The 22,412-nt window shown below is 40.9% G+C and overlaps 2 protein-coding genes across 2 annotated transcripts in view; both read right to left on the bottom strand.

The window, feature by feature from the left end:
* Positions 1–426: 426 nt before the first annotated feature.
* Positions 427–1,878, bottom strand: sstr1a (somatostatin receptor 1a). The gene has a single exon (XM_010892972.2). It carries the CDS (start codon positions 1,684–1,686, stop codon positions 580–582), a length of 1,107 nt encoding a protein of 368 aa, XP_010891274.1. The 5' UTR covers positions 1,687–1,878; the 3' UTR covers positions 427–579.
* Positions 1,879–2,481: 603 nt separating this feature from the next.
* The window catches only part of ttc6 (tetratricopeptide repeat domain 6), a 38,412-nt gene continuing 18,481 nt past the window's right edge, over positions 2,482–22,412 (bottom strand). The window contains exons 19-31 of the mRNA XM_013137340.3: positions 22,273–22,349; positions 21,946–22,103; positions 21,518–21,652; positions 20,946–21,095; positions 20,023–20,163; positions 19,271–19,384; positions 18,999–19,118; positions 18,752–18,825; positions 17,555–17,765; positions 14,739–14,891; positions 10,926–11,099; positions 10,281–10,506; positions 2,482–5,451 (exon numbers count right to left, since the gene is read on the bottom strand). Coding sequence (XP_012992794.3) covers positions 5,318–5,451; positions 10,281–10,506; positions 10,926–11,099; positions 14,739–14,891; positions 17,555–17,765; positions 18,752–18,825; positions 18,999–19,118; positions 19,271–19,384; positions 20,023–20,163; positions 20,946–21,095; positions 21,518–21,652; positions 21,946–22,103; positions 22,273–22,349 — 1,867 coding nt within the window. The 3' untranslated portion in view covers positions 2,482–5,317. The remainder of the gene's footprint in view (positions 5,452–10,280; positions 10,507–10,925; positions 11,100–14,738; positions 14,892–17,554; positions 17,766–18,751; positions 18,826–18,998; positions 19,119–19,270; positions 19,385–20,022; positions 20,164–20,945; positions 21,096–21,517; positions 21,653–21,945; positions 22,104–22,272; positions 22,350–22,412) is intronic.

The raw sequence follows: 22,412 nt of genomic DNA, 5'->3' as shown, positions 1-22,412 counted from the left end.
ACTATTATTGTCCATTTTCTGTATTGAACAAAGTTATGGGAAAGGGCGTAGTGACGAGACAACATGTGCTGCTCTACCTCACTCTACGTGGGTGGTGCATTTTTTAAATGTGTCGTTGTGCCTTTTTAAATGCAGAATCAATTGCTAAAGTTTTGATCTTATGCAATGAATAATTAATAATAAAGAATGAGCATGAATCATTTGAAATCAAATTGCACATCCTGTTTTACTATCCAAGATATCTGCAATCAATTATTAATAGATAGCGGGGTTTAATACTTTCTCTAGGGTATGAGCTCATACCGCTGCAAACCGACAGCCTATAGCCTACAGCCCTGTGCCCGTGTGTCTAGGGTTTTTACGCTACTTATTGGTTAAACATTATCCCCTGTCACCTGAACCACGACCGCATTAACACAAACAGTAGTAAGACAGTTTGATTATGAAACATTTTAATTCCGTTCATATAAATAATTGAAAGAAAACAAAGATAAATAACGACGTATCTGTCTAATTAGCCAAAAACCCAGTTGTCACATTAATCTTGATCACCGCTTTTCATAAATGTATGTTAATATACTACAGTGTTGTTGTCCTTGAAGTGCAGGTTCCATTTCTAAAAGTGCTATCACGTTCGATGTTGTCCGGTTGAAATTCGTCCACACTGTAACCACGACTTTTCAGAGCCGTGGCATAGTAATCTATCGGTTCCTCCGTAGCATTTTCCATCCAGCGCAGGCACAAAATTCTTTGGAACGAATGTTTGAAATTGTCTGATAAAAATCCATAAAGTATCGGGTTGGCGCAGCTGTTTGCGTATCCCAAAATCACTGCAAGTTGCATGAGTGTTGCGTTATGGTGCTCCACAAACACATTAACAAGCTGCACGATGTGAAAAGGCATCCAACAGATGACAAACACTGTAACCACCATCACCACCATCACCGTGATCTTCCTCTCCGACTTCTTGCGCTGCTGCCAGCCTGCCTTCAGTGCCACCACTCTCATCTTGGCGATGATGAGGATGTAACACATACAGATGGCAATGACTGGGAACAGAAAGCCCATGAGAAAGGCATAGATCACAAACACGGCCATCCATTGGTTCATTGGCTCTGGCATCTGAATGTTACAAGCGACCGAACCGTCCAAGTTTGGAACAGTCGTGGAAAATATAATAATGGGCAAAATGACTAGGATAGAAAATATCCAAACCCCAAAGTTGACTATTTTAGCTATTGTGGGTCTCCGGTACCGCGAGGCTTTGATAGGGTGCACAACTGCAATATATCTGTCTATGCTTAATACAGTTAAGCAGTAAATACTCGTAAACATATTAATAGCATCAACACTTAGAACAAGGCGACAGAGAAGGGAGCCAAATGGCCAATGATGAAGGAGTGAAGATGTCACCAAGAAGGGGACACTCAACATAAGTAACTCGTCCGCGATAGCCAAGTTCAGAATGTAAATATTGGTAGCAGTTTTCATTTTGGCATATCTGAAAATTACATATATAACCATAGAGTTTCCGCACAGTCCCACTAAACAGACAACCGAGTAAATGAACGAGATGAGGATTGCGCTACCGTGAGACTCGCTGTGCGTTTCGTTCCCAGACGAGTTGTTCATAAGAAAAAAAACGTCCTCCAGCGTTAGATTCCTGAATGAGTTGTTGGGGATCATTTTGGTTGTGGTTTTTCAATTCCTGAAGTATCATCAAAAATATATATATTCTGTTAAATAATACATTTCCAGCCGTGCTACTGTCCTAAGAATCCACCTCCTCACGGTAGTTGCTCGATGCAGCAGCGCACGGGCAGTGCTTTTCAGGACCACGGATAGCTGCTGAAGCTTGAAGTCATTTCAGAGACGCAGCGTCAGACATTTCAAAATGACGTTGTGGTGTAGTCTAAGCTAGGTCCTCATCGATAGCATAAGGGAGTGTGGAAAAAATCCTGCCATGGGTTTAGGGGAGCTACCTCTTGTTTCTTGGAAATCATACACAAAATGTATAATGTGAATATTTTGTAACTCATTATCAGTCATAATTTCATGGAGTCTGCGAAGGAAGAAACCATAAAAAAACGTGGTAAGCAAAGTTCGGTCTCAAAAAAGATTTTCATGAAGTCAAATACAAGTGTTATTTTACAGTTTTATGATGTTTGTATCTGAACCAACATATGTAATTTTAAAGACTTTTTATACCGCATTTGGGGTCACTATAACACACAATGGGAGGGCCTGAACCTAGTATGAGTGTCTTTGTAGCGGTTTGTGCTAATACAGTCATAAAATGGTTGCTTTGGAGAAACTGGGCCATATGACCTGGGGCACTTGAAACCAACAGCTAATCAATAGACTTCATCAAAATATTTGTATATATGTTTTAGGCCTTGTACATAATATCTGTTGCACATAATGCATATGAACAAAATGTTTTATTGTTACAGTGCAGATACCATCACCATGCCCAATGAATACCAACATAAAACAATCAGAGATGTAGTCCCCTTTACAGGGGCCAACACAGTGAATGGGGAAGAGGTACTTTCAAACAGCAGCAAGAGATTTGAAACATTGAATAACACTGAAGAGGTCCACGGAAATACCTGTGCTAAATATATGCTATGCCAGAGTAACAGAGGCTGCAAACACTGCAAATTTGCCTAAAACCCAAGACAGCTGAATATACCCCATCCACTCTACATACCACTGGAATCTGAATTAGAAAACTGTCACTGAAAGTCGTAACACTCACATTCAATGTCCACTGTCAAATTGTTGCAGAGTCTTGTCTTTTTCAGTGATTCATCAATTATTTCATTGTCAAACACAAATTATTACTATTTACAAATGTATGAGACATACAAATGCACAAGTTGAAGGTTGACATTTGTGTTATTTAACAAAGACACTGTCACCTTCCAAGGGAATACATTTTTTTTTTTTTTAAATGTGTTCTTTCATACCAAGTCTAAAGGCATTGAGACAGAGAAAGCAGACCTAGCCAGACTCCAGCGAGGAGGGGAAAATACAAATCTGCTCTATTTCTATTACTGTTGATCAAACACAGTAGAAAATGTATGGACTATGTGAGGATTTGTTGCCATGTAGTCCTCAACAGCTGGACAAGGTAGCTAGTAAAATCTCAACATTACAGGGGAATGTCACAGAGACTATGAAATTGCTAACACTATAGAGAATATAAAAATACAATTAAGTAAACTGTTTAATTAGTAAAGCCAAATGTTGCTGGCTCCTATGGGACAGCTTGAGGTTTAATCTTCAAATCTTAAAATTACATTAGGTGCTAGTTACTAGGAACAAAGTGATATGTTTATCGTTTGTTACATCTTTTAATCCACAGCCAATGACATGGTTGAAATTGTTGCTGATTTCCCAAGGAAGTCATGCCAGTTAGAAATCCAATAATGGAGAATCAAAGCTAGACGTTGAACTGATATCTATATCAAGTGGACAGGAAATAAATTAAATTGTACAAAACATTTATATAACCCCCTTTTCAATGTATTTCATTGTCATTTCCCATTCATTATTAAGTTCTGCCTCATCACAGCAACTTCCAGGGGATTAGGGACAGTCAATGTGAAGATATGTGTCCTCCAAAGCACATCCGATACCTTTCTGGTTCTTATCAAGCTGCTCAATCAACCAGGAAGTCTAGACCGGAAACCTTAGATAGAAAGCATTCTTTGGCCCTGTGCCTAAATTGAGCTCAGAGCCCGTCGTAAGGAACCACTGGAGTGTAACAAGGCAAGGCAACTCAGAAACCTGTGTGAAGCTGGCAAACTATAGCTCCCCTTGTGGGTCCCCTGAGCTAATCCAGGATTCGAACCATGGTCTCACAAAGATGCAGCTAGCTGTGAGGCAGTGACAATACCAAACTCCCTGATGACGTTTAAATTTACTCACCTCAAAAGGCTGACATAATTGTGTAAATGCGAGGGCGCACGTAGAACAAAAACAACCTTATTCCATTAGAACACAACAAAGAACAAGGTTCTGGAAAAGAGAAGAATTTCGGCTATATCATTTTTGGAAGCATTTGTAAAGAGAATCACTGATTACCCTTGAAATACTACACACTGCAGATACACAACCCCCCACAGACACACACAAACACCCCCCCTCACACACACAAACACACACACACCTTGTCTCAGTGTGTGAGTTGAACAGATGGTTGTGTTCACACTCCTCTTTCTCTCGCACTCTGTCGCTTTTTAACTCTCTCTCTTTTTCTCACTCCTGGACGTACGCCAGTTCACTTGGCAGGTGTTTGTCATAGTCCGTAAACCTCCCACATTCTGCTTTCTCTACACAACTCCTGTTTAATGGTGACTGGATCAGCTGATTTGGATAGGCGAGATAGAACCCAAATCCTTAATTGGGAAAAAGCTCAAAATTCAAGGAAGTACAATCTGTGCGTTTGTTGCGATCCTTTGTAGGCTGAGATTAAATTGTCTCTCTCTGATTCAGCCTGTTTACAGGCTCTCAGGGAATTAATGGATATTGAATTTGTCACAAAGCAATACATTTTTTAAACCGTATATCAGCTATTTCTTTTTTCAAACCATCACTCTACATACCTATGGGATTCACCCCCCTACTGAAAGATAGGTGAATTACAAAAACTATACCATTCATCAAAACAAATCTTCCCCACCCCCACTCCATAAGAGTACAGAATCACATTATTAACTTACGTTTGGTTTCATCCACTAGTTTTCAACAGCTGCACAAGCTATATTCTTTGTCAATTTAAATATTTTTCACAGACATTTTAGATTTTTAGATTATTCTCCTCCCCATTTAGTTTAGGTTTTCTCACATACACACAAATTGAACTGTGAGGTGTGCCCCTTTTATTTAACCAGGTAATGGAAACTATTTCTATATTGGCCACACACCCCAGTCCCGACTTGCTAACACTGCCAAAAAAATTTCAGAACTTTCTATTTTGACAACAATGCAAGGCCATGGGGAAGAAATCAAGAGGCGAATATCACTGCCAATAACAACACTGGTGGGGAAGTAATGCTGTTAAACACCATTTTGCAATTATTGCTGTAGACATACTTTGGACATTTTCTGAAATTACAATAACATTAACATGTCTTAACATATAACTACTAACTATATAAAATACAGAAACACTTGGATGCAAAATATATTACAAAGCATACTACTTGAATGACATCTACAATCGGTCAACCAGAAACAGTGCGTCTGAATGTCATGCAACATCATAGAGATAGATGGTATAGTACCACTGTTATGGCGATCGTTCATCTCATTCCTCCAGTGCCTCTTGGAGCTCTATTGCTGTTCGATAGTCCTGCACCGCTTTGTCAGTCAAGCCCAGATGACCTCTGACATCAGCTCGGAGCTTGTAGACCAGGGCATCATTGGGCTGGAGTAGAAGAGCTAGCAAACACATATAGATGTACATTAACCCTAACCGAAACATCGCCCTCCAAAGAAATTACAAGCTGTATTGTTTTAAAACCCGAAGACACCAGCTTTTTGCAACACCTGCAACAACATCGGCTTGTCAAGTGTATGTTCCTAATACATCTATAAAATGTGGAAACATTCAGTTCAGGTCCAGAGAGTTTACAGCTGTCTAATCATAGCTAGCTATAGTATTTACAGTTAGAACACTGCCCCAGATACACCTTATGAAATGAATGTTCTTGGTCTCCTCTAAAACCAAATCATTTGAGTTGATTCAGCTCCATGCAATCCCACTTCAACCACTACAATCAAGTCAACATGTTTCCAACAACATCTAAAAATCAATAGCTAATTTAATTAGTGGAACGGAAATTGATCAAGAGATTTTCTCTAAATTATAAGCACAAATGGGTTGGTTCCATCAACACCTACAACGATAGCATGGATTGGATGAATCCACATGATAATGAAATACAAGTGTTGGCCTAATTCTGTGCCACTGACAATTTATTATGATAGGTTTTCTATAATCACCATGGAAACTTATGCTGCCATTTAAATATAAGTGACCTTCTTCTTGTTCTTGGTGTTGTCTGTCTGCAAGTGGGAGGCGTTAGAGCACTGCTGTCTTTTGCTCTCTTCAATGCTATTATACCTATTGTCCAGTTATTTTGATCCCGAAAAAACACAAGAATAACTTTGTCGTCAGACAAAGTCTCTGCCTGTCACTCAGAGTAATGACAACAGAGAGACCTTACCTGTAGACTCAGTACTATAAAGACAGAGGTGCATTTTGAGGAAGAGAGTGAAGAGAGAGAGAGGGGGTGAAAAGAGGAGATAGAGAGAGCAGATTGAAGAGAGAATGAATAGAAGAGAGAGAAAATATGCCTTGTCTCCAGTGGCGTTTTTATATGTAAAACATTTCAAAATATAGGATAAACCATTTCAAAATATAGGATACATACCAGTAAAGATACAAAACTCACTCTTGCTACTGATGTGTTTATTTAACACTCTTTTAAATTTAAATCTGCAAACACCTTCAGGATGCTCATCCTTGCTGAACAAAGTTGCTGCAAGGTCAGGTTCAGCTGGTGAGCATAGCAGTGAACAAACTGGGCATGTGGGTATGTCTCTTTCATTAGCGTCTGTACCCCTCGGACGTTTCCACTCAGCTGCACCATCATAAGTCTGAGCGATCAGCTTTTCTCCCAGCTTCAGTGGTTCCAGCACACCCTTGATGCTATTAGAAAGGCTGAGTCCAGTTTTATCTTTGACTTCCACAAACTCCAAAAACCTATCTGTCACTGTATTGTCAGGCAACATGTATCGCAACACAACCACCATTTGTGATTTACAATTTATCAGTTGTCTCATCTGCTTGTATGGCAACAAATTATGTCTTGTCCACTTGCTTGGCTATCTCCTCCCTGTACACTTCATACATACAGTCTAACAGTTCATTTTGTACAGTGCTAGATGTCCCTTTGAAGATGGGCTGAGCGTCATAGTGCCTCTGAAGTCTTGAATCGCCCTCACACATAGTCTCAAAAATGCATCTTAATATTCCAGTCCACCGACTCGTTGTGCCCCCACAGTGCGGTTTCACATTTTCCAAACAGTTTAATACATGTTATGATCCAACTGAGAACGTACCTGTTTTCCTCCACCTGTTTGTTATGCTGCTCAATGGAGCGCCTGTATGCACTGTCAACTTGGGCTGCGACATTTACCCTTCCAAGTAAGCCCAATTTCACAGCATTGTCCAGATGACTCCTGCTGCTATCATGTTCTTCAATCCTCTCAGAAAGATGTTTCAAATCTTTGTAACCCATCCTCGACCAAGTACCATCTCCACCAAATAGCAGACATGGAAAACAGAAGAGTGCCTTCTTTTGTATGCTAACCGTTTTTTCTTCAAAAACCACTCCACGTTAAACCTGCAGTAACTTTTACCAGCAGTTTGAGTGATGACAATATCCTGTGGCTGATGGACAACAAGTTACTTTACTTCAAGTTTGTCCTCCAAATTAAGGGTTTCAAACCGGTGCTCGAGTATAAAATCCACTTTATTCATTTTCTCAAGTTATCTGGCGTTTGTGAAACTAACAAGCCAGCTAAGACAATCTACCCTTCTTGCTCTTCTTGCCGACTAATGATGGCGCCAGACAGACAGCCAGCCAATCAGAGCTGAAATATGAAATTACGCTGTGGTGGGGCTACTGGCTGGCAGCCCCACTTGGCATCAAATTTGTGTGATCTACATGGATCACACTAACATACTGAGCATCCGTATTAATATTTTCACACGTACAATGTATATTGCATTGTGAGAGAGGGGCTAGCCCCACGTTCATGCTTAGCCTATGGCCTACTACTGTGAACTCGAATCGGCAGAACGCAGTGTGAAGCAGCAAGGCAGGGACCAAAACACAAATGATATGCAATTTAGGAAGATGCTACAGTGGATACAAAAAGTCTACACACCCCTGTTAAAATGCCAGTTTCTTGTGATGTAAAATAATTAGACAAAGATAAATCATGTCAGAACCTTTTCCACTTTTAATGTTACCTATAATGTGAACAATTCAATTGAAAAACAAACTGAAATCTTCGAGGAACCTGGCATTTCAACAGGGGTGTGTAGACTTTTTGTATCCACTGTGTGTGTATATATATGTTTTTATTTCTTTTTTTTTTTTTAAACCAAACGCTACATCTTGCCTACATGTGTTGAAATCTTTGAGGGGGAAAAATAAAAACCTTACAATAACCTGGTTTCATAAGTGTGCACACACTTAAACTAATACTTTGTTGAAGCACCTTTTGATTTTATTACAGCTCTCTTTTGGCATGGCACATCTTGACGTGGCAATATTTGTCCACTCTTCTTTGCAAAAGCACTCCAAATCTGTCAGATTGCGAGGAAATCTCCTGTGCACACCCCTCTTCACCCCACAGATGTTCAATTGGATTCATGTCTGGGCTCTGGCTGGGCCATTCCAAAATCTTATTCTTCTTCTGGTGAAATCATGCTTTTGTGCATTTGGATGTGTGCTTTTTTTGTTTGTCGTGCTGAAAGGTGAACTTCATCTTCAGCTTTCTAATGGACGCCTGCATTTTTTGTGCCAAAAATGCCTGGTAGTCATCCACCCTGACTAAGGCCCTGGTTCCAGCTCAAGAAAACAGCCCCAAAGCATGATGCTGGCACCATCATGCTTCACTGTGGGTATGGTGTTCTTTGGGTGATGTGCAGTGTTGTTTTTGCGCCAAACATACCTTTTGGAATTATGGCCAAAAAGTTCAACCTTGGTTTCATCAGACCATAACACATTGTCCCACGTGCTTTTAGGAGACTTGATGTTTGTTTTTGCAAACGTCAGCCAGGCTTGGATGTTTTTCTTTGTAAGAAAAGGCTTCAGTCTTGCCACCCTACACCATAGCCCATTCATATGAAGAATAAGGGAGATTGCTATCATATGTAGCACACAGCCAGTACTTGCCAGAAATTCCTGCATGTTGCTGTAGGCCTCTTGGAAGCCTCACTGACCAGTTTTCTTCTCCTCTTTTCATCAATTTTGGAGGGCCGTCCAGTTCCTGGTAATGTCTCTGTTGTGCCATATTTTCTCCACTTGATGATGACGGTTTTCACTGTGTTCCATGGTATATCTAATGCTTTGGAACTTTTTGTACCCTTCTCCTGACTGATATCTTTCAACAATGAGATCCCTCTGATGCTTCGGAAGCTCTCTGCGAACCATGGCTTTTGCTCTTGAATGTGATTGGTTAATTCTGAACACAGCCACATCCCCAGTTATAAGAGGGTGTGCACACTTATGCAACCAGGTTATTTTAAGGTTATTATTTTCCATTTTTCCCCCTCAAAAATGTCTGTTTGATTTTCAATTGAATTGTTCACAATATGGGTCACATAAAAATAGGAAAAGGTTCTGACATGATTTCTATTTGTCTCGTTCTTTTACATCACAATAACCTGGCATTTTAACAGGGGTGTGTAGACTTATATCCACTGTATGTTAATAGATAATAAATTATAGGAAGTCATCTTAAAATCTTAAAATAATACTTTTGTTGCAGTTCTTTCTGCCCCTAATGACCAGTCGCCCCTGCTTGTCTCCACATAAGCCTAGTATGTGCCTTATTTGACAGTTTCTTACACAAGACGTGGCAACATGACACCTCTGTGTTGTCATATTTACAATGCAAGTGTTAAATAATGGCATGAGACAGTCCAAATGGCAGTGTGTCAAACAGACCTGTCCTGCTGACAAAATGACAACATAGAGGCTGTCAGAGCACCCTGTCGGGTCACACATTCATCATCCAGAGTTAATTAAAAGCCTTCTCATTGGCCACAATAATTGAAACTAATCCTGTGTCATTTGGGAAAACATACTCATCAGCTCAGTGAGCTGGAGCATGGTGACTGCAGAGTTGTAATGTTTGGTTCGTAGTCTGGCTACAACACAGCATAAAAATATTCTTATATCCCGGGTTGCAAAAAGGTATGGTAATTTTCCTGCGATTCCAGAAAACGTGTTTTGTCAAATATGGATTTTACATCTGATTCTGGGTACTTCCAGCTGGGACATTGGAAACCCTAGTCTGAAGGACATTTGATTCAGTACACTGTGATTGTGCTAGGCGCCTGCAAACTCAATTTTAGTTGTTGGCATGAGATGTGCTCTTCCCCACAGCACATAAAGACCCACACAAAAGCAGCCACCCAACGGACTTAGACGGAAAGAATGAGCGCAACATTGCTTCTCAGCGCTCACCTTGGCTGAGGTCCGCCTCTGCACGTTCGTACTGGCGCAGGGAGCAGTAGAGATTGGCTCGGTTGAAGAACACGTGCGAGGAGTAGGGGTTGAGTCTCAGAGCATCGGTGAAGTCCCGGAGAGCCCCAGGAACATTCCTCAGCAGAGCCCTGGTGATGGCCCTGTTCAGAAGGGCGGACTCATCCCCAGGGTCCAGCTCCAACGCCCGGCTGTAGTGCTCGCAGGCCTGGATCACCGGCGCCGTACAGGAGCACACGGGGAAGAGATGAGCAAAAGACTTGTTTGAATACAGTGAGAGACATTGCACAGTGTGTAAGAGGCTGTTAAAGCGACTCTCCGCCACACAGCTTCTGCACAGTTTCTAGAAAACTCTCAGCAGGGATTTTGTGGGTAATTGAGGTAAAGCAGTCATTCTGCAGTATGAATTGTATAGAGACACATTATTGTAATGGTACGGATATTTGTACTGTACTGTTAGGCCTATAGGGTACAGCTACACTGAGAGTAAATGATAAAAATAAAAAGTAGATGCAAAAAACTAGACCCTCTACACACACAAAATTCTTAATTGTTGCATTTCGGGAACTATGTTTTACACTTAGCAGTACATCAGACTGAAATCCAATAAGTGAAATACCACTTTACCTGGTCAAACTGCCTGTTGTAGAAGTAGAGGTTGGCAGCATTAAAGAAGGCGAGGGCGTACTTGGGGTTGAGACATATGGCTCTCTGGTAGTCCCTCATGGCGCTGGCTCTGTCACACATGAACTGGTTGATCACTCCTCGGTTAGTCAGCAGCTGATCAGACACAGGATAGTGCTACAGAGAGATTAAAACACAAAACAAAATCATTATTATACATGATGACACACTGAATATGGAAGGATTCTTGCACCAGTGTCTTCAACTGCCAGCATTATATTTCCTAACTGACTGTAAACAAAGCATAAACATTCTATTTCCTAACTGACTGTAAACAAAGCATAAACATTCTATTTCCTAACTGACTGTAAACAAAGCATAAACATTCTGTTTCCTAATTGACTGTAAACAAAGCATAAACATTCTGTTTCCTAATTGACTGTAAACAAAGCATACACATTCTGTTTCCTAACTGACTGTAAACAAAGTATAAACATTCTGTTTCCTAACTGACTGTAAACAAAGCACAAACATTCTATTTCCAAAAAAGCTGTAAACAAATCACAAACATTCTATTTCCTAACTGACTATAAACAACTGACTGTAAACAAAGCATTAACACTCTATTTCCGAAAAGACTGTGAACAAAGCATAAACATTCTATTTCCTTACTGACTATAAACAAAGCACAAACATTCTATATCCTAACTGACTGTAAACAAAGCACAAACATTCTATTTCCTAACTGACTGTTAACAAAGCCTAAACATTCTGTTTCCTACCTGACTGTAAACAAAGCACAAACATTATATTTCCTAACTGACTGTAAACAAAGCACAAACATTCTATTTCCTAACTGACTATAAACAACTGACTGTAAACAAAGCATTAACATTCTATTTCCAAAAAGACTGTAAACAAAGCATAAACATTCTATTTCCTTACTGACTATAAACAAAGCACAAACATTCTATATCCTAACTGACTGTAAACAAAGCACAAACATTCTATTTCCTAACTGACTGTTAACAAAGCCTAAACATTCTGTTTCCTACCTGACTGTAAACAAAGCACAAACATTCTATTTCCTAACTGACTGTAAACAAAGCACAAACATTCTATGTCCTAACTAACTATAAACAACTGACTGTAAACAAAGCATTAACATTCTATTTCCAAAAAGACTGTAAACAAAGCATAAACATTCTAATTCCTTACTGACCATAAACAAAGCACAAACATTCTATATCCTAACTGACTGTAAACAAAGCACAAACATTCTATTTCCTAACTGACTGTAAACAAAGCCTAAACATTCTGTTTCCTAATTGACTGTAAACAAAGCATAAACATTCTGTTTCCTATCTGACTGTAAACAAAGCACAAACATTCTATTTCCAAAAAGATTGTAAACAAATCACAAATATTATATTTTCTAACTGACTGTAAACAAAGCACAAACACTGTAGTTACACTTTTAAAAATATTTAAAAAGGGCACTCTAGCTGTTATTGAACCTTTTGAATAACCATTTGTGATTCCAGGTAGAACCCTTTCAATTCCACATACAACCATTTTGGTTCCAAGTATAAATCATTTAGGTTCCATGCAGAAAAACAGTTCTATATTGAGCCCAAAAGGGTTCTACCTGGAACCAAAGTGGTTCCCCCTGGAACCAAAATGTTTCTACTTGGAACTAAGCGTTCAATTTGCAGTGGTCTCTTAATTTAAACCCTTCTGTTCCTCACTCAAAACCTTCCTTTTCGACTTTTTTGGAAAGGAAAGAAAAAGGTGGAGTGGTTTCTTAATTTTGTCTGGAGCTGTATATATATATATACACACACAGTGAATACAAAAAGTCTATACACCCCTGTTGAAATGCCAGGTTCTTGTGATGTAAAAGAATGAGACAAAGATACATTTTGCAGGTTTTCCAACTTACAAAGCATATAAAGGTCTGTAATTTTTATCATAGGTACACTTCAACTGTGAGAGACAGAATCTAAAACAAAAATCCAGAAATTACATTGTATGATTTTTAAATAATTAATTAGCATTTTATTGCATGACATAAGTATTTGATCAACTACCAACCAGTAAGAATTCCGGCTCTCACAGACCTGTTAGTTTTTCTTTAAGAAGCCCTCCTGTTCTCCATTCATTACCTGTATTAACTGCACCTGTTTGAACTTTTATAAAAGACACCTGTCCACACACTCAATCAAAAAGACTCCAATGGCCAAGACCAGAGAGCTATGTAAGGATATCAGGGATAAAATTGTAGACCTGCACAAGGCTGGGATGGGCTACAGGACAATAGGCAAGCAGCTTGGTGAGAAGGCAACAACTTTTGGTGCAATTATTAGAAAATGGAAGAAGTTCAAGATGATGGTCAATCTCCCATGGTCTGGGGCTCCATGCAAGATCTCACCTCGTGGGGCATCAATGATCATGAGGAAGGTGAGGGATCAGCCCAGCACTACACGGCAGGACCTAGTCAATGACCTGAAGAGAGCTGGGACCACAGTCTCAAAGAAAACCATTAGTAACACACTACGCCGCCATGGATATCCTGCAGCGAATGCAAGGTCCCCCTGCTCAAGCAAGCACATGTCCAGGCCCATCTGAAGTTTGCCAATGACCATCTGGATGATCCAGAGGAGGAATGGGAGAAGGTCATGTGGTCTGATGAGACAAAAATAGAGCTTTTTGGTCTAAACTCCACTCGCCGTGTTTGGAGGAAGAAGAAGGATGAGTACAACCCCAAGAACACCATCCCAACCGTGAAACATGGAGGTGGAAACATCATTCTTTGGGGACGCTTTTCTGCAAAGGGGACAGGACGACTGCAACAGTATTGAGGGGAGGATGGATGGGGCCATGTATCGCGAGATCTTGGCCAACAACCTCCTTCCCTCAGTAAGAGCATTGAAGATAGGTCGTGGCTGGGTCTTCCAGCATGACAACGACCTGAAACATACAGCCAGGGTAACTAAGGAGTGGCTACGTAAGAAGCATCTCAAGGTCCTGGAGTGGCCTAGCCAGTCTCCAGACTTGAACCCAATAAAAAATCTTTGGAGGGAGCTGAAAGGCCATATTGCCCAGCAACAGCCCCGAAACGTAAAGGATCTGGAGAAGGTCTGTATGGAGGAGTGGGCCAAAATCCCTGATGCAGTGTGTGCAAACCTGGTCAAGAACTACAGGAAACGTATGATCTCTGTAATTGCAAACAAAAGTTTCGGTACCAAATATTAAGTTCTGCTTTTCTGATGTATCAAATACTTATGTCATGCAATAAAATGCAAAAATAATTACTTAAAAATCATACAATGTGATTTTCTGGATTTTTGATTCCGTCACTCACAGTTGAAGTGTACCTATGATAAAAATTACAGACTTCTACATGCTTTGTAAGTGGGAAAACCTGCAAAATTGGCAGTGTATCAAATACTTGTTCTCCCCACTGTGTATATATATATATATATATATATTTTTTTTTTTTTTTTTTTTTTTATTCAACAAAATTCTATGTCTTGCCTACATGGGTTGTTTCTCCACATTGAAGTATGTAATAAACAGCAGCCTCCCCCAAGTGTACTCAACTGTCTGTAGAAACACTGACAATAATACACTGTCCTGACCGTGAGGATATTCAGACAATTATCTCTCTTTAAAGGGGCAATCCATTACCCAAGCAGGAAACTGGATTTGCCCACAGGATCTGCAGGACCAAATTTGACATTTCTTTAATTATGAAGCACACTGCATCTAACTAACGTCAGTCATGCTAGATGCTGTACGTGGGCAATGGGATACCTTCAGAGCCATGTTAATGTCCAGGAAGGCAGCATATGTGTTGCCCATCTGCAGGTTGACAACAGCTCGCCCCTCAAATGCCTTCCAGCACTTAGGGTCAATCTCTGCTGCCACCGTGAACTGGTTCCAGGCTCTCTGGAAGCAGCCGAAAACCTGGAGTAGCAGATGGACAGACTAGAGTTGTGTACCAAGTCTAAAACTGCCAACTCATCAATTTGAAGAATGACTAAATCACAGTTTCGCTCAATTTACATTTCAAGGCCCACTGCCATTAAACATTTTATTTCCCAGTTTTTCCACACTATGAGGAAACTGCATCAAAACTATACTAGGATGCAATGAGCAATTTCTTTCCCCCCGAAACTGTGTGGTGGATGCTTTGTTTTTATGGTCAATCAGGGGGATATATGGTACAGTGAGACTAGATGAAATCTAACTCAAAGCTTTTAAAGGGGCAATATGTACGATTTTTACTATGCTACTAACATGCAGTGGATATAAAAAGTCTACAAACCCCTGGCAAAATGCCAGGTTCTTGTGATGTAAAAGCATGAGACAAAGAACTTTTTCCACTTTTAATTTGACCTACAACGTGAACAATTCAATTGAAAAACAAACTGACATTTTCGAGGGGGAAAAATAAAAAACTCACAATAACCTGGTTGCATAAGTGTGCACAACCTTAAACTAATACTTTGTTGAAGCACCTTTTAGGAGACTTGATGTTTGTTTTTGCAAACGTCAGCCAGGCTTGGATGTTTTTCTTTGTAAGAAAAGGCTTCAGTCTTGCCACCCCTACACCATAGCTCATTCATATGAAGAATAAGGGAGATTGCTTTCATATGTAGCACACAGCCAGTACTTGCCAGAAATTCCTGCAGTTTCTTTAATGTTGCTGTAGGCCTCTTGGAAGCCTCCCTGACCAGTTTGTTTCTCGTCTTTTCATCAATTTTGGAGGGCCGTCCAGTTCCTGGTAATGTCTCTGTTGTGCCATATTTTCTCCACTTGATGATGACTGTCTTCACTGTGTTCCATGGTGTATCTAATGCTTTGTAAATTATTTTGTAACCTTCTCCTGACTGATATCTTTCAACAATGAGATCCCTTTGATGCTTTGCAATCTCTCTGCAGACCATGGCTTTTGCTCTGAGATGCAATTAAGAACAGCTGAACTTTATTTGTGATTAATCAGAGTTGTAAGAGGGTGTGCACACTTATGCAACCAGGTTATTGTAAGGTTTTTATTTAAAATCTTTCCCCCTCGAAGATTTCAGTTTGTTTTTCAATTGAATTGTTCACATTATAGGTCACATTAAAAGTGGAAACATTTCTGACATGATTTATCTTTGTCTCATTCTTTTACATCACAAAAACCTGGCATTTTAACAGGGGTGTGTAGACTTTTTATATCCATTGTATATACACAAACAATGATGGGTAGACATCTGCAGTTAATGTTTTAAGTTAATGTTTCAAATCCTTTTTTTCAAAAATACAAATCTGAGTGCCTGAGGTATTCCTCGTTTAAAATGTCTTGCCGGTCCGTCCATCAGTTTGCATCTAATCTCCTCATACTTGCAGTATTATCCTTCCCACAGTAAAGTGGCTTGGACTAGCTAATACTGCTGTGATCTTGTTTGGTAAGGGAAGACAAAAAAAAGAAAACGAGGCAGGATTTTACAAAGTGCCCCTTTAAAGAGTTCTATAACTAAGCTAGCTGGAGGCGAACATTCTGTGTTCAGCCAAGGACTTTCTGTGGATTTCAGTATTCAGCCCCTTTGACTTTTTCACATTTTGTTTCTGTTTGAAATGGATACAAATGTGCTTTTTTGTGAGAATCCTTTTATTATTTTTACTAATTAATTAAAAATAACCTTTTTGCATAAGGAAGCCTAAATGTTAGGGAGTCAGATTTGCCTTTCTATTACTACCTACATACAGAACTCAAATCAAATCAAATTTGAGACATCGTAAAATGTCATCCTACCTGAAAAGGCATAGTTTTCAAACTTATAGAAAAAGGATTGCAAAAGGGTTAGTTGGCTGTGGGACAAAGAATTGAATACAGGTTGACAGATACCTTTTTATAGAACTGCCTAGTTCTTTTTTACTCATAGCGACAAATGCATATCTTAGCAACAGGGGGTGAGTAATAAAATAGATATTGGTCATGATGTGAAAACACAAGAAGGCGTACAAACACTGTAAGTGCGTCTGGCCAGGTTGAATTGAATAAAATCCTCCCCCTCTTTGTCCTATCATGAACAACACAAGAGCTGAAAGTTGTCTGCTCTTTAACACTCGATAACATGGTATGAATAATTTCACAATGTAATTTTTTTATTACATAAGCAAACACAGCGCTTTTACTGACATGCAATGATAACTAAAAATAAATATATATTCCATTTGACAATATTTTACCTTTAGCATCACTGGGGATAGAGTCTGTAGAACCACAAATTATAAGAGGAAAATCCTTTGCTCTCTAACTGGATTCTACTAATAATATGACTGTAGAGCTATGTATACCAATATAACAAGCAGTAGGTTGTGGTTGACGTTCAGTGTTAGGTTTAAGGTTGAGCATTACATTCAGTGTACATTTTAAGGTAGGGGTTGACTTTCAATGTTAAGTTTAAGGTAGAGGGTCAGTGTTAGGTTTAAGGTTGAGGTTCAGATTTAGGTTGAAGATTGTGGCTGAGGTTCAGTTTTAAATTTAAGGTTGAGGCTAAGGTTTGGGTTGAACCAGGATGTGGACAAGAAGCTAGGTTCAAGGTTCAGGGCTAGGCTAAAGGTTGCATGGTATCTGTTACCTGGAAGTTGTAGGCCAGGCAGATTCGTGCATTAGAGCAGAGGGGGTTGAGATGCAGGGCAGACAGGAAATCCCTCTGGGCAAGCTTGGTAGCCTGGGCGTGGTCGTAGTCCATGTAGGCGTTGCCCCGCCCCACATAGGCTTCTAGGAAGAACGGGCTGAGCTGCAGTGCCTGGCTGAAGGCTTCTACTGACTCCTGGAGCTGGCCCAGCCTAGAGGACATTAAACCACATTAACATAACCTGTGAAAAACAGTAATTGTTTAGACTGACTGATGGCTGTGTAACAACCAATGCTCTAGTCAAAGTGCACTAACACTCTTCTCTAAATGATTAGCGTTTCCAACAAATTGGATAGATGGCAGTTTTCCCGTTCTTCTAGGCCAGCACCACTTCCTACAATGCCCCCATCTTAAAGCATGTATTCACAGGAAGGGGGAAGGACTCTGTCAGGAAGTAATTTCATTTTCAATAGAGCCTGTCTGAATGACCTTGCTGATTGCAACCCCTCTACCGGTCTCTCTCTCCCTCTGAAAAGCACTGCATCTGTCTCCCCAGCAGTCTCACAGGGATGCTGAAACTTGTTGTGAACAACTTGCTAACAATATGACTTGGAACCTTTACCTAGCATTGGGAATTTTACTGTGGCCCCGCAGTTTTTCTTAACAAAATCTCACTAAAGGCGTATTATGTATTATTCTTCTACGTTCTGAACACAGCGATAGTATAGAGCATCTAAATGGATTCTGCCATTTCCAACACATTTAGCCTGATTAAAATGTGTCCACGCTGGTCGGGTGTCTTAAAAACCCAGTGTGATACATCAGTTTGGCTTGCGGGTCAGTGTGTTCAAACAATAACCATCACAGTTCAATGAAATCCCCAATCATTAAAATCCCATAAACAGTCACACTGCATTTATTACAGTCTGGCCTTCAGGCAACACGCAAATATGAATTCTCTTCTAAAACTGGATTCCCTTGTGGAGACCTGAGAGGAGCTTATGAATACCATGACATATAGAATAAATAGCATGTTTTGGAACACAATTGTGGGCCCTGCATGCTGTTTATTGGATTTACAATCAAACCCTGAACTGTTAGAGACGCTTGGGAGGATTAACATGTCAGTAGGTGGTATGAACTGTTAGAAGCGAGAGGCTGTTAGGCTGTATATACTGAGTGTGTGAGGGATGAGACCTGTGGTGGTAGATGCCTAGGGCGTGAAAGATAGTTGCATCCTCTGGGCTTTTCAAGGAGGCTGCTTGGAAATCCTGTGGGAGAAAGACAGTACATCTGAGACACTTCACTGGTGGAACAGATCCAAAGGTAGATGATTTTAATGCTAAGTGTATATTTCTGTCGTGGGCTTTGTGACCTGCACTGTTGACATAGCTGTAGTCTGTGCTAAGGACTGACTAGTTTGCTGTATGTGTAAGGACACTACCTGTAAGGCATTGTGAGGTTCATTCATCTCCTCATAGAGAAGGGCACGGTTGATCAAGATTTTCAGATCAATCTCTTTCTTGCTAGGCAGGAGCAGGACGATCCCATAGTCTTGAAGAGCCTACGAGATGAATGGAAAACCACGTGTATGACGCTAGAGACCGTTTAGCAAAACAGATCTGAATAATAGAAAACACACAATGTTCTGACTGGAAACCCAGCAGAAAGACGTCTTTGGAAACAACAAAGGTGAAAATGAAACTAGACACCAACCAATTCATATTCCTTAAGGTGTTGAAAACACACTCCACGGTTGTAGTGTGCAAATGAGCATGTTTTGTCAATCCTCAAGGCCATAGTCAGGTCCTCCACAGCCCCTTTGTACGCCTGAAACAAAACCAGACGAAACTGAAACAAGAAGAAGAGTACTGAACGGTGCAGTCATGTAGCTCTACTCACTCAATGACGAAACACCAGAGGCTCAGGGAGAGAAGAAAGTTTTGATAAAGCTGACAAGAGAGTCACACAAATGTACCTCATTAGACAGTGGTGAAAAGAAATAACGATGTGCAGTAGAAAGGGAGAGAGCCCAAAGACAAAATCAGAAAGGAATGTTATGACAGTACGGGTATGTGAAGGTATACTGTTCAATGACATGCTGTGTAATTATTTATACATATTATTATAAAAATTCAGTCTTCCACATAACAAGTCATAACCAGTCTCAATCCTCAGATGAAAGACACCCTTCCCAAACTACAAGTGATGTATTTAGCAGTTAAGGAAATTTATTTATACTGCACAAACAGAAAATTATGAAATTATTGGCAACCGCAATACTGATGCAATTGTTAATCTATCCCTGAAGTCACTCACAGTATTATGTGACCACTCTGAAACAGGTGCAGAGCAAGTAAAACATTTAATTACTGTCAGTTAGAAGCAGTGAGGTGCATTATAATACAGTACACTGAAGTGGAAATCACTATCACATTCATACCCACAATGCCTTCCATGAATCTCACCTCCAGGTAGAATTTGAGTGCTCCTCTATACAGATAGGCCCTGATACTCTTGGGCTGGATCTTGATGGCTTCATTGCAGTTCAGAATGGCCTTTGAATATCGCCCTTTAGCGCCATAAAAAGCGGCGCGACTCAGATACACCTTAAAATGTATAAGAAAACTCCACTCAGTACGGATACAGTGCAGTATATGGTTTCCGATATCGCCGATATCAATAGAGCCTTCAAGAACACATTCAGGCTTGACAATTTAGCGTGTGTCTAATACAATTTAGTATGCAGGCTTGATCTGTTTATGATGGGAGGATGGTGAAAGTCCTGGGCAACTACCTGGAAGGGGTTTGGGTTTATGGGGCAGGCTCTGTTAATGTCCTGGGGAACTACCTGGAAGGGGTTTGGGTTTATGGGGCAGGCTCTGTTAATGTCCTGGGGAACTACCTGGAAGGGGTTTGGGTTTATGGGGAGGGCTCTGTTAATGTCCTGGGGAACTACCTGGAAGGGGTTTGGGTTTATGGGGAGGGCTCTGTTAATGTCCTGGGGAACTACCTGGAAGGGGTTTGGGTTTATGGGGAGGGCTCTGTTAATGTCCTGGGGAACTACCTGGAAGGGGTTTGGGTTTATGGGGAGGGCTCTGTTAATGTCCTGGGGAACTACCTGGAAGGGGTTTGGGTTTATGGGGAGGGCTCTGTTAATGTCCTGGGGAACTACCTGGAAGCGGTTTGGGTTTATGGGGAGGGCTCTGTTAATGTCCTGGGGAACTACCTGGAAGCGGTTTGGGTTTATGGGGAGGGCTCTGTTAATGTCCTGGGGAACTACCTGGAAGGGGTTTGGGTTTATGGGGAGGGCTCTGTTAATGTCCTGGGGAACTACCTGGAAGGGGTTTGGGTTTATGGGGAGGGCTCTGTTAATGTCCTGGGGAACTACCTGGAAGAGGTTTGGGTTGATGGAGAGGGCTCTGTTAAAGTCCTGAACACTCGTAGATTGCTGCAGGTGCATATGGCAGAGGCCTCGCTGGTGGTATGCATCAGCATAATCAGGGTTGATCTTCACTGCATTGCTGAAGGCCTCAAAAGCCTGTCAGACACAGTAAAATAATCATCTAAATATGGGACAGTGACTATGGTAAAACTAGTTCACATTTACAGTGCCACATACTATATAAAATAACAACATATACTGTATTATATATACTCTATCAGACTACATCAAATAATAGCTTATACCTAACCAGTTAGTTATATAACATGATTACTTTATTGCTTAAAGAAAGGGAGCTTGAGGTTTGATGGTTAGAGAACACACTGGAGTCTGTAGAGTTGTGTTGGTGTAGGTTGAGTGTCAGCCTGTTTGTGCTGTATTATACTGTCAACTCCCTGCCACTTACTGACATGCCAAACACTAGGCAAGAGCACAAACAGATCTGGGACCAGCCTGTTGGAGGGCCATGCATTCAAATAACCCACGATATGAGACCTGACAGTTCCTGGTTCATCTACCTGCAGCCAGCGGAACAGTGTCATGTAGCAGACTCCTGTCAGATAGAAGACCTCTGCAGCCTCAGGGACATTGACCAGGCGGGCCTCGCTGGGGCACAGCAGCCTCAGGGCTTTCCTAAAGCTCTCTACTGCCTCCTACAGCACAGTCACAGTCACACACACACACACAGACACACACCACAATACACCCACACTCCCCTTATGACATAGCATGTCAGAACACGGTTAGCGCAGTCGAAATGTCATGCTGACCAACACCAGTATGTTAGCTCCAGTGATCGCCTTTTCAAAAGTTATTAACACAGACTGAGTCAGCGTCTGGAATGACGAAGGCAAGCAAGTCAAATCACATAGGTCTCATTTAAACACCTGTAACCTCGATCATTCATAGAGGACAGGGCATGCTAACAGAAAACCCAACTACTCACCATGAACCTGCGGGCCTTCATCTGAGTCTTCCCCAGCAGAATGAGGATGGGAAGTGAGGGTTGGCTGTTGGCGGCTGCCTCCAGACAGGTGATGGCTTTATCCTCATTCCCAAGGAAGGACTGGACAACCGCCTGCTGGATGGGAGATGACCCTAGAGCTGGTGGTGGGGGAAAGATCAGCGGTCAGTTTCAGCCTGGTCCCCGATCTGTTTTACATTACAGCCAGTCCCAGTATCAGGTCTGTAGCGCTCTTACAGCATCCGTCTGTGAGATGAAAGGGCTTGTCAGACTGGGTGAGACTAGGAGAGGTCATTGCATTTGTTCTACCTTTGTTCATCTCTGCAGCGTACTGGATACAGAATGTGGCTAGGTCAAACCTCTCCATATCACACAGATACTGTCCCCTGGAATGCAGAGAGACATGTGAATCTGTCAGTACATACAACCGTAACAGATTCTAAACTAAA

Source organism: Esox lucius, chromosome 15 (assembly GCF_011004845.1).
Source record: "Esox lucius isolate fEsoLuc1 chromosome 15, fEsoLuc1.pri, whole genome shotgun sequence".
In the NCBI taxonomy this organism is placed as follows: Eukaryota; Metazoa; Chordata; class Actinopteri; order Esociformes; family Esocidae; genus Esox; species Esox lucius.
Note: the sequence above shows the minus strand (reverse complement) of the source record. Positions and strands in the feature narration are given on the sequence as shown.

Excerpts from the sequence above, each read along its gene's own strand:
- sstr1a (XM_010892972.2), bottom strand. The coding sequence starts at position 1,686 with ATGATCCCCAACAACTCATTCAGGAATCTAACGCTGGAGGACGTTTTT.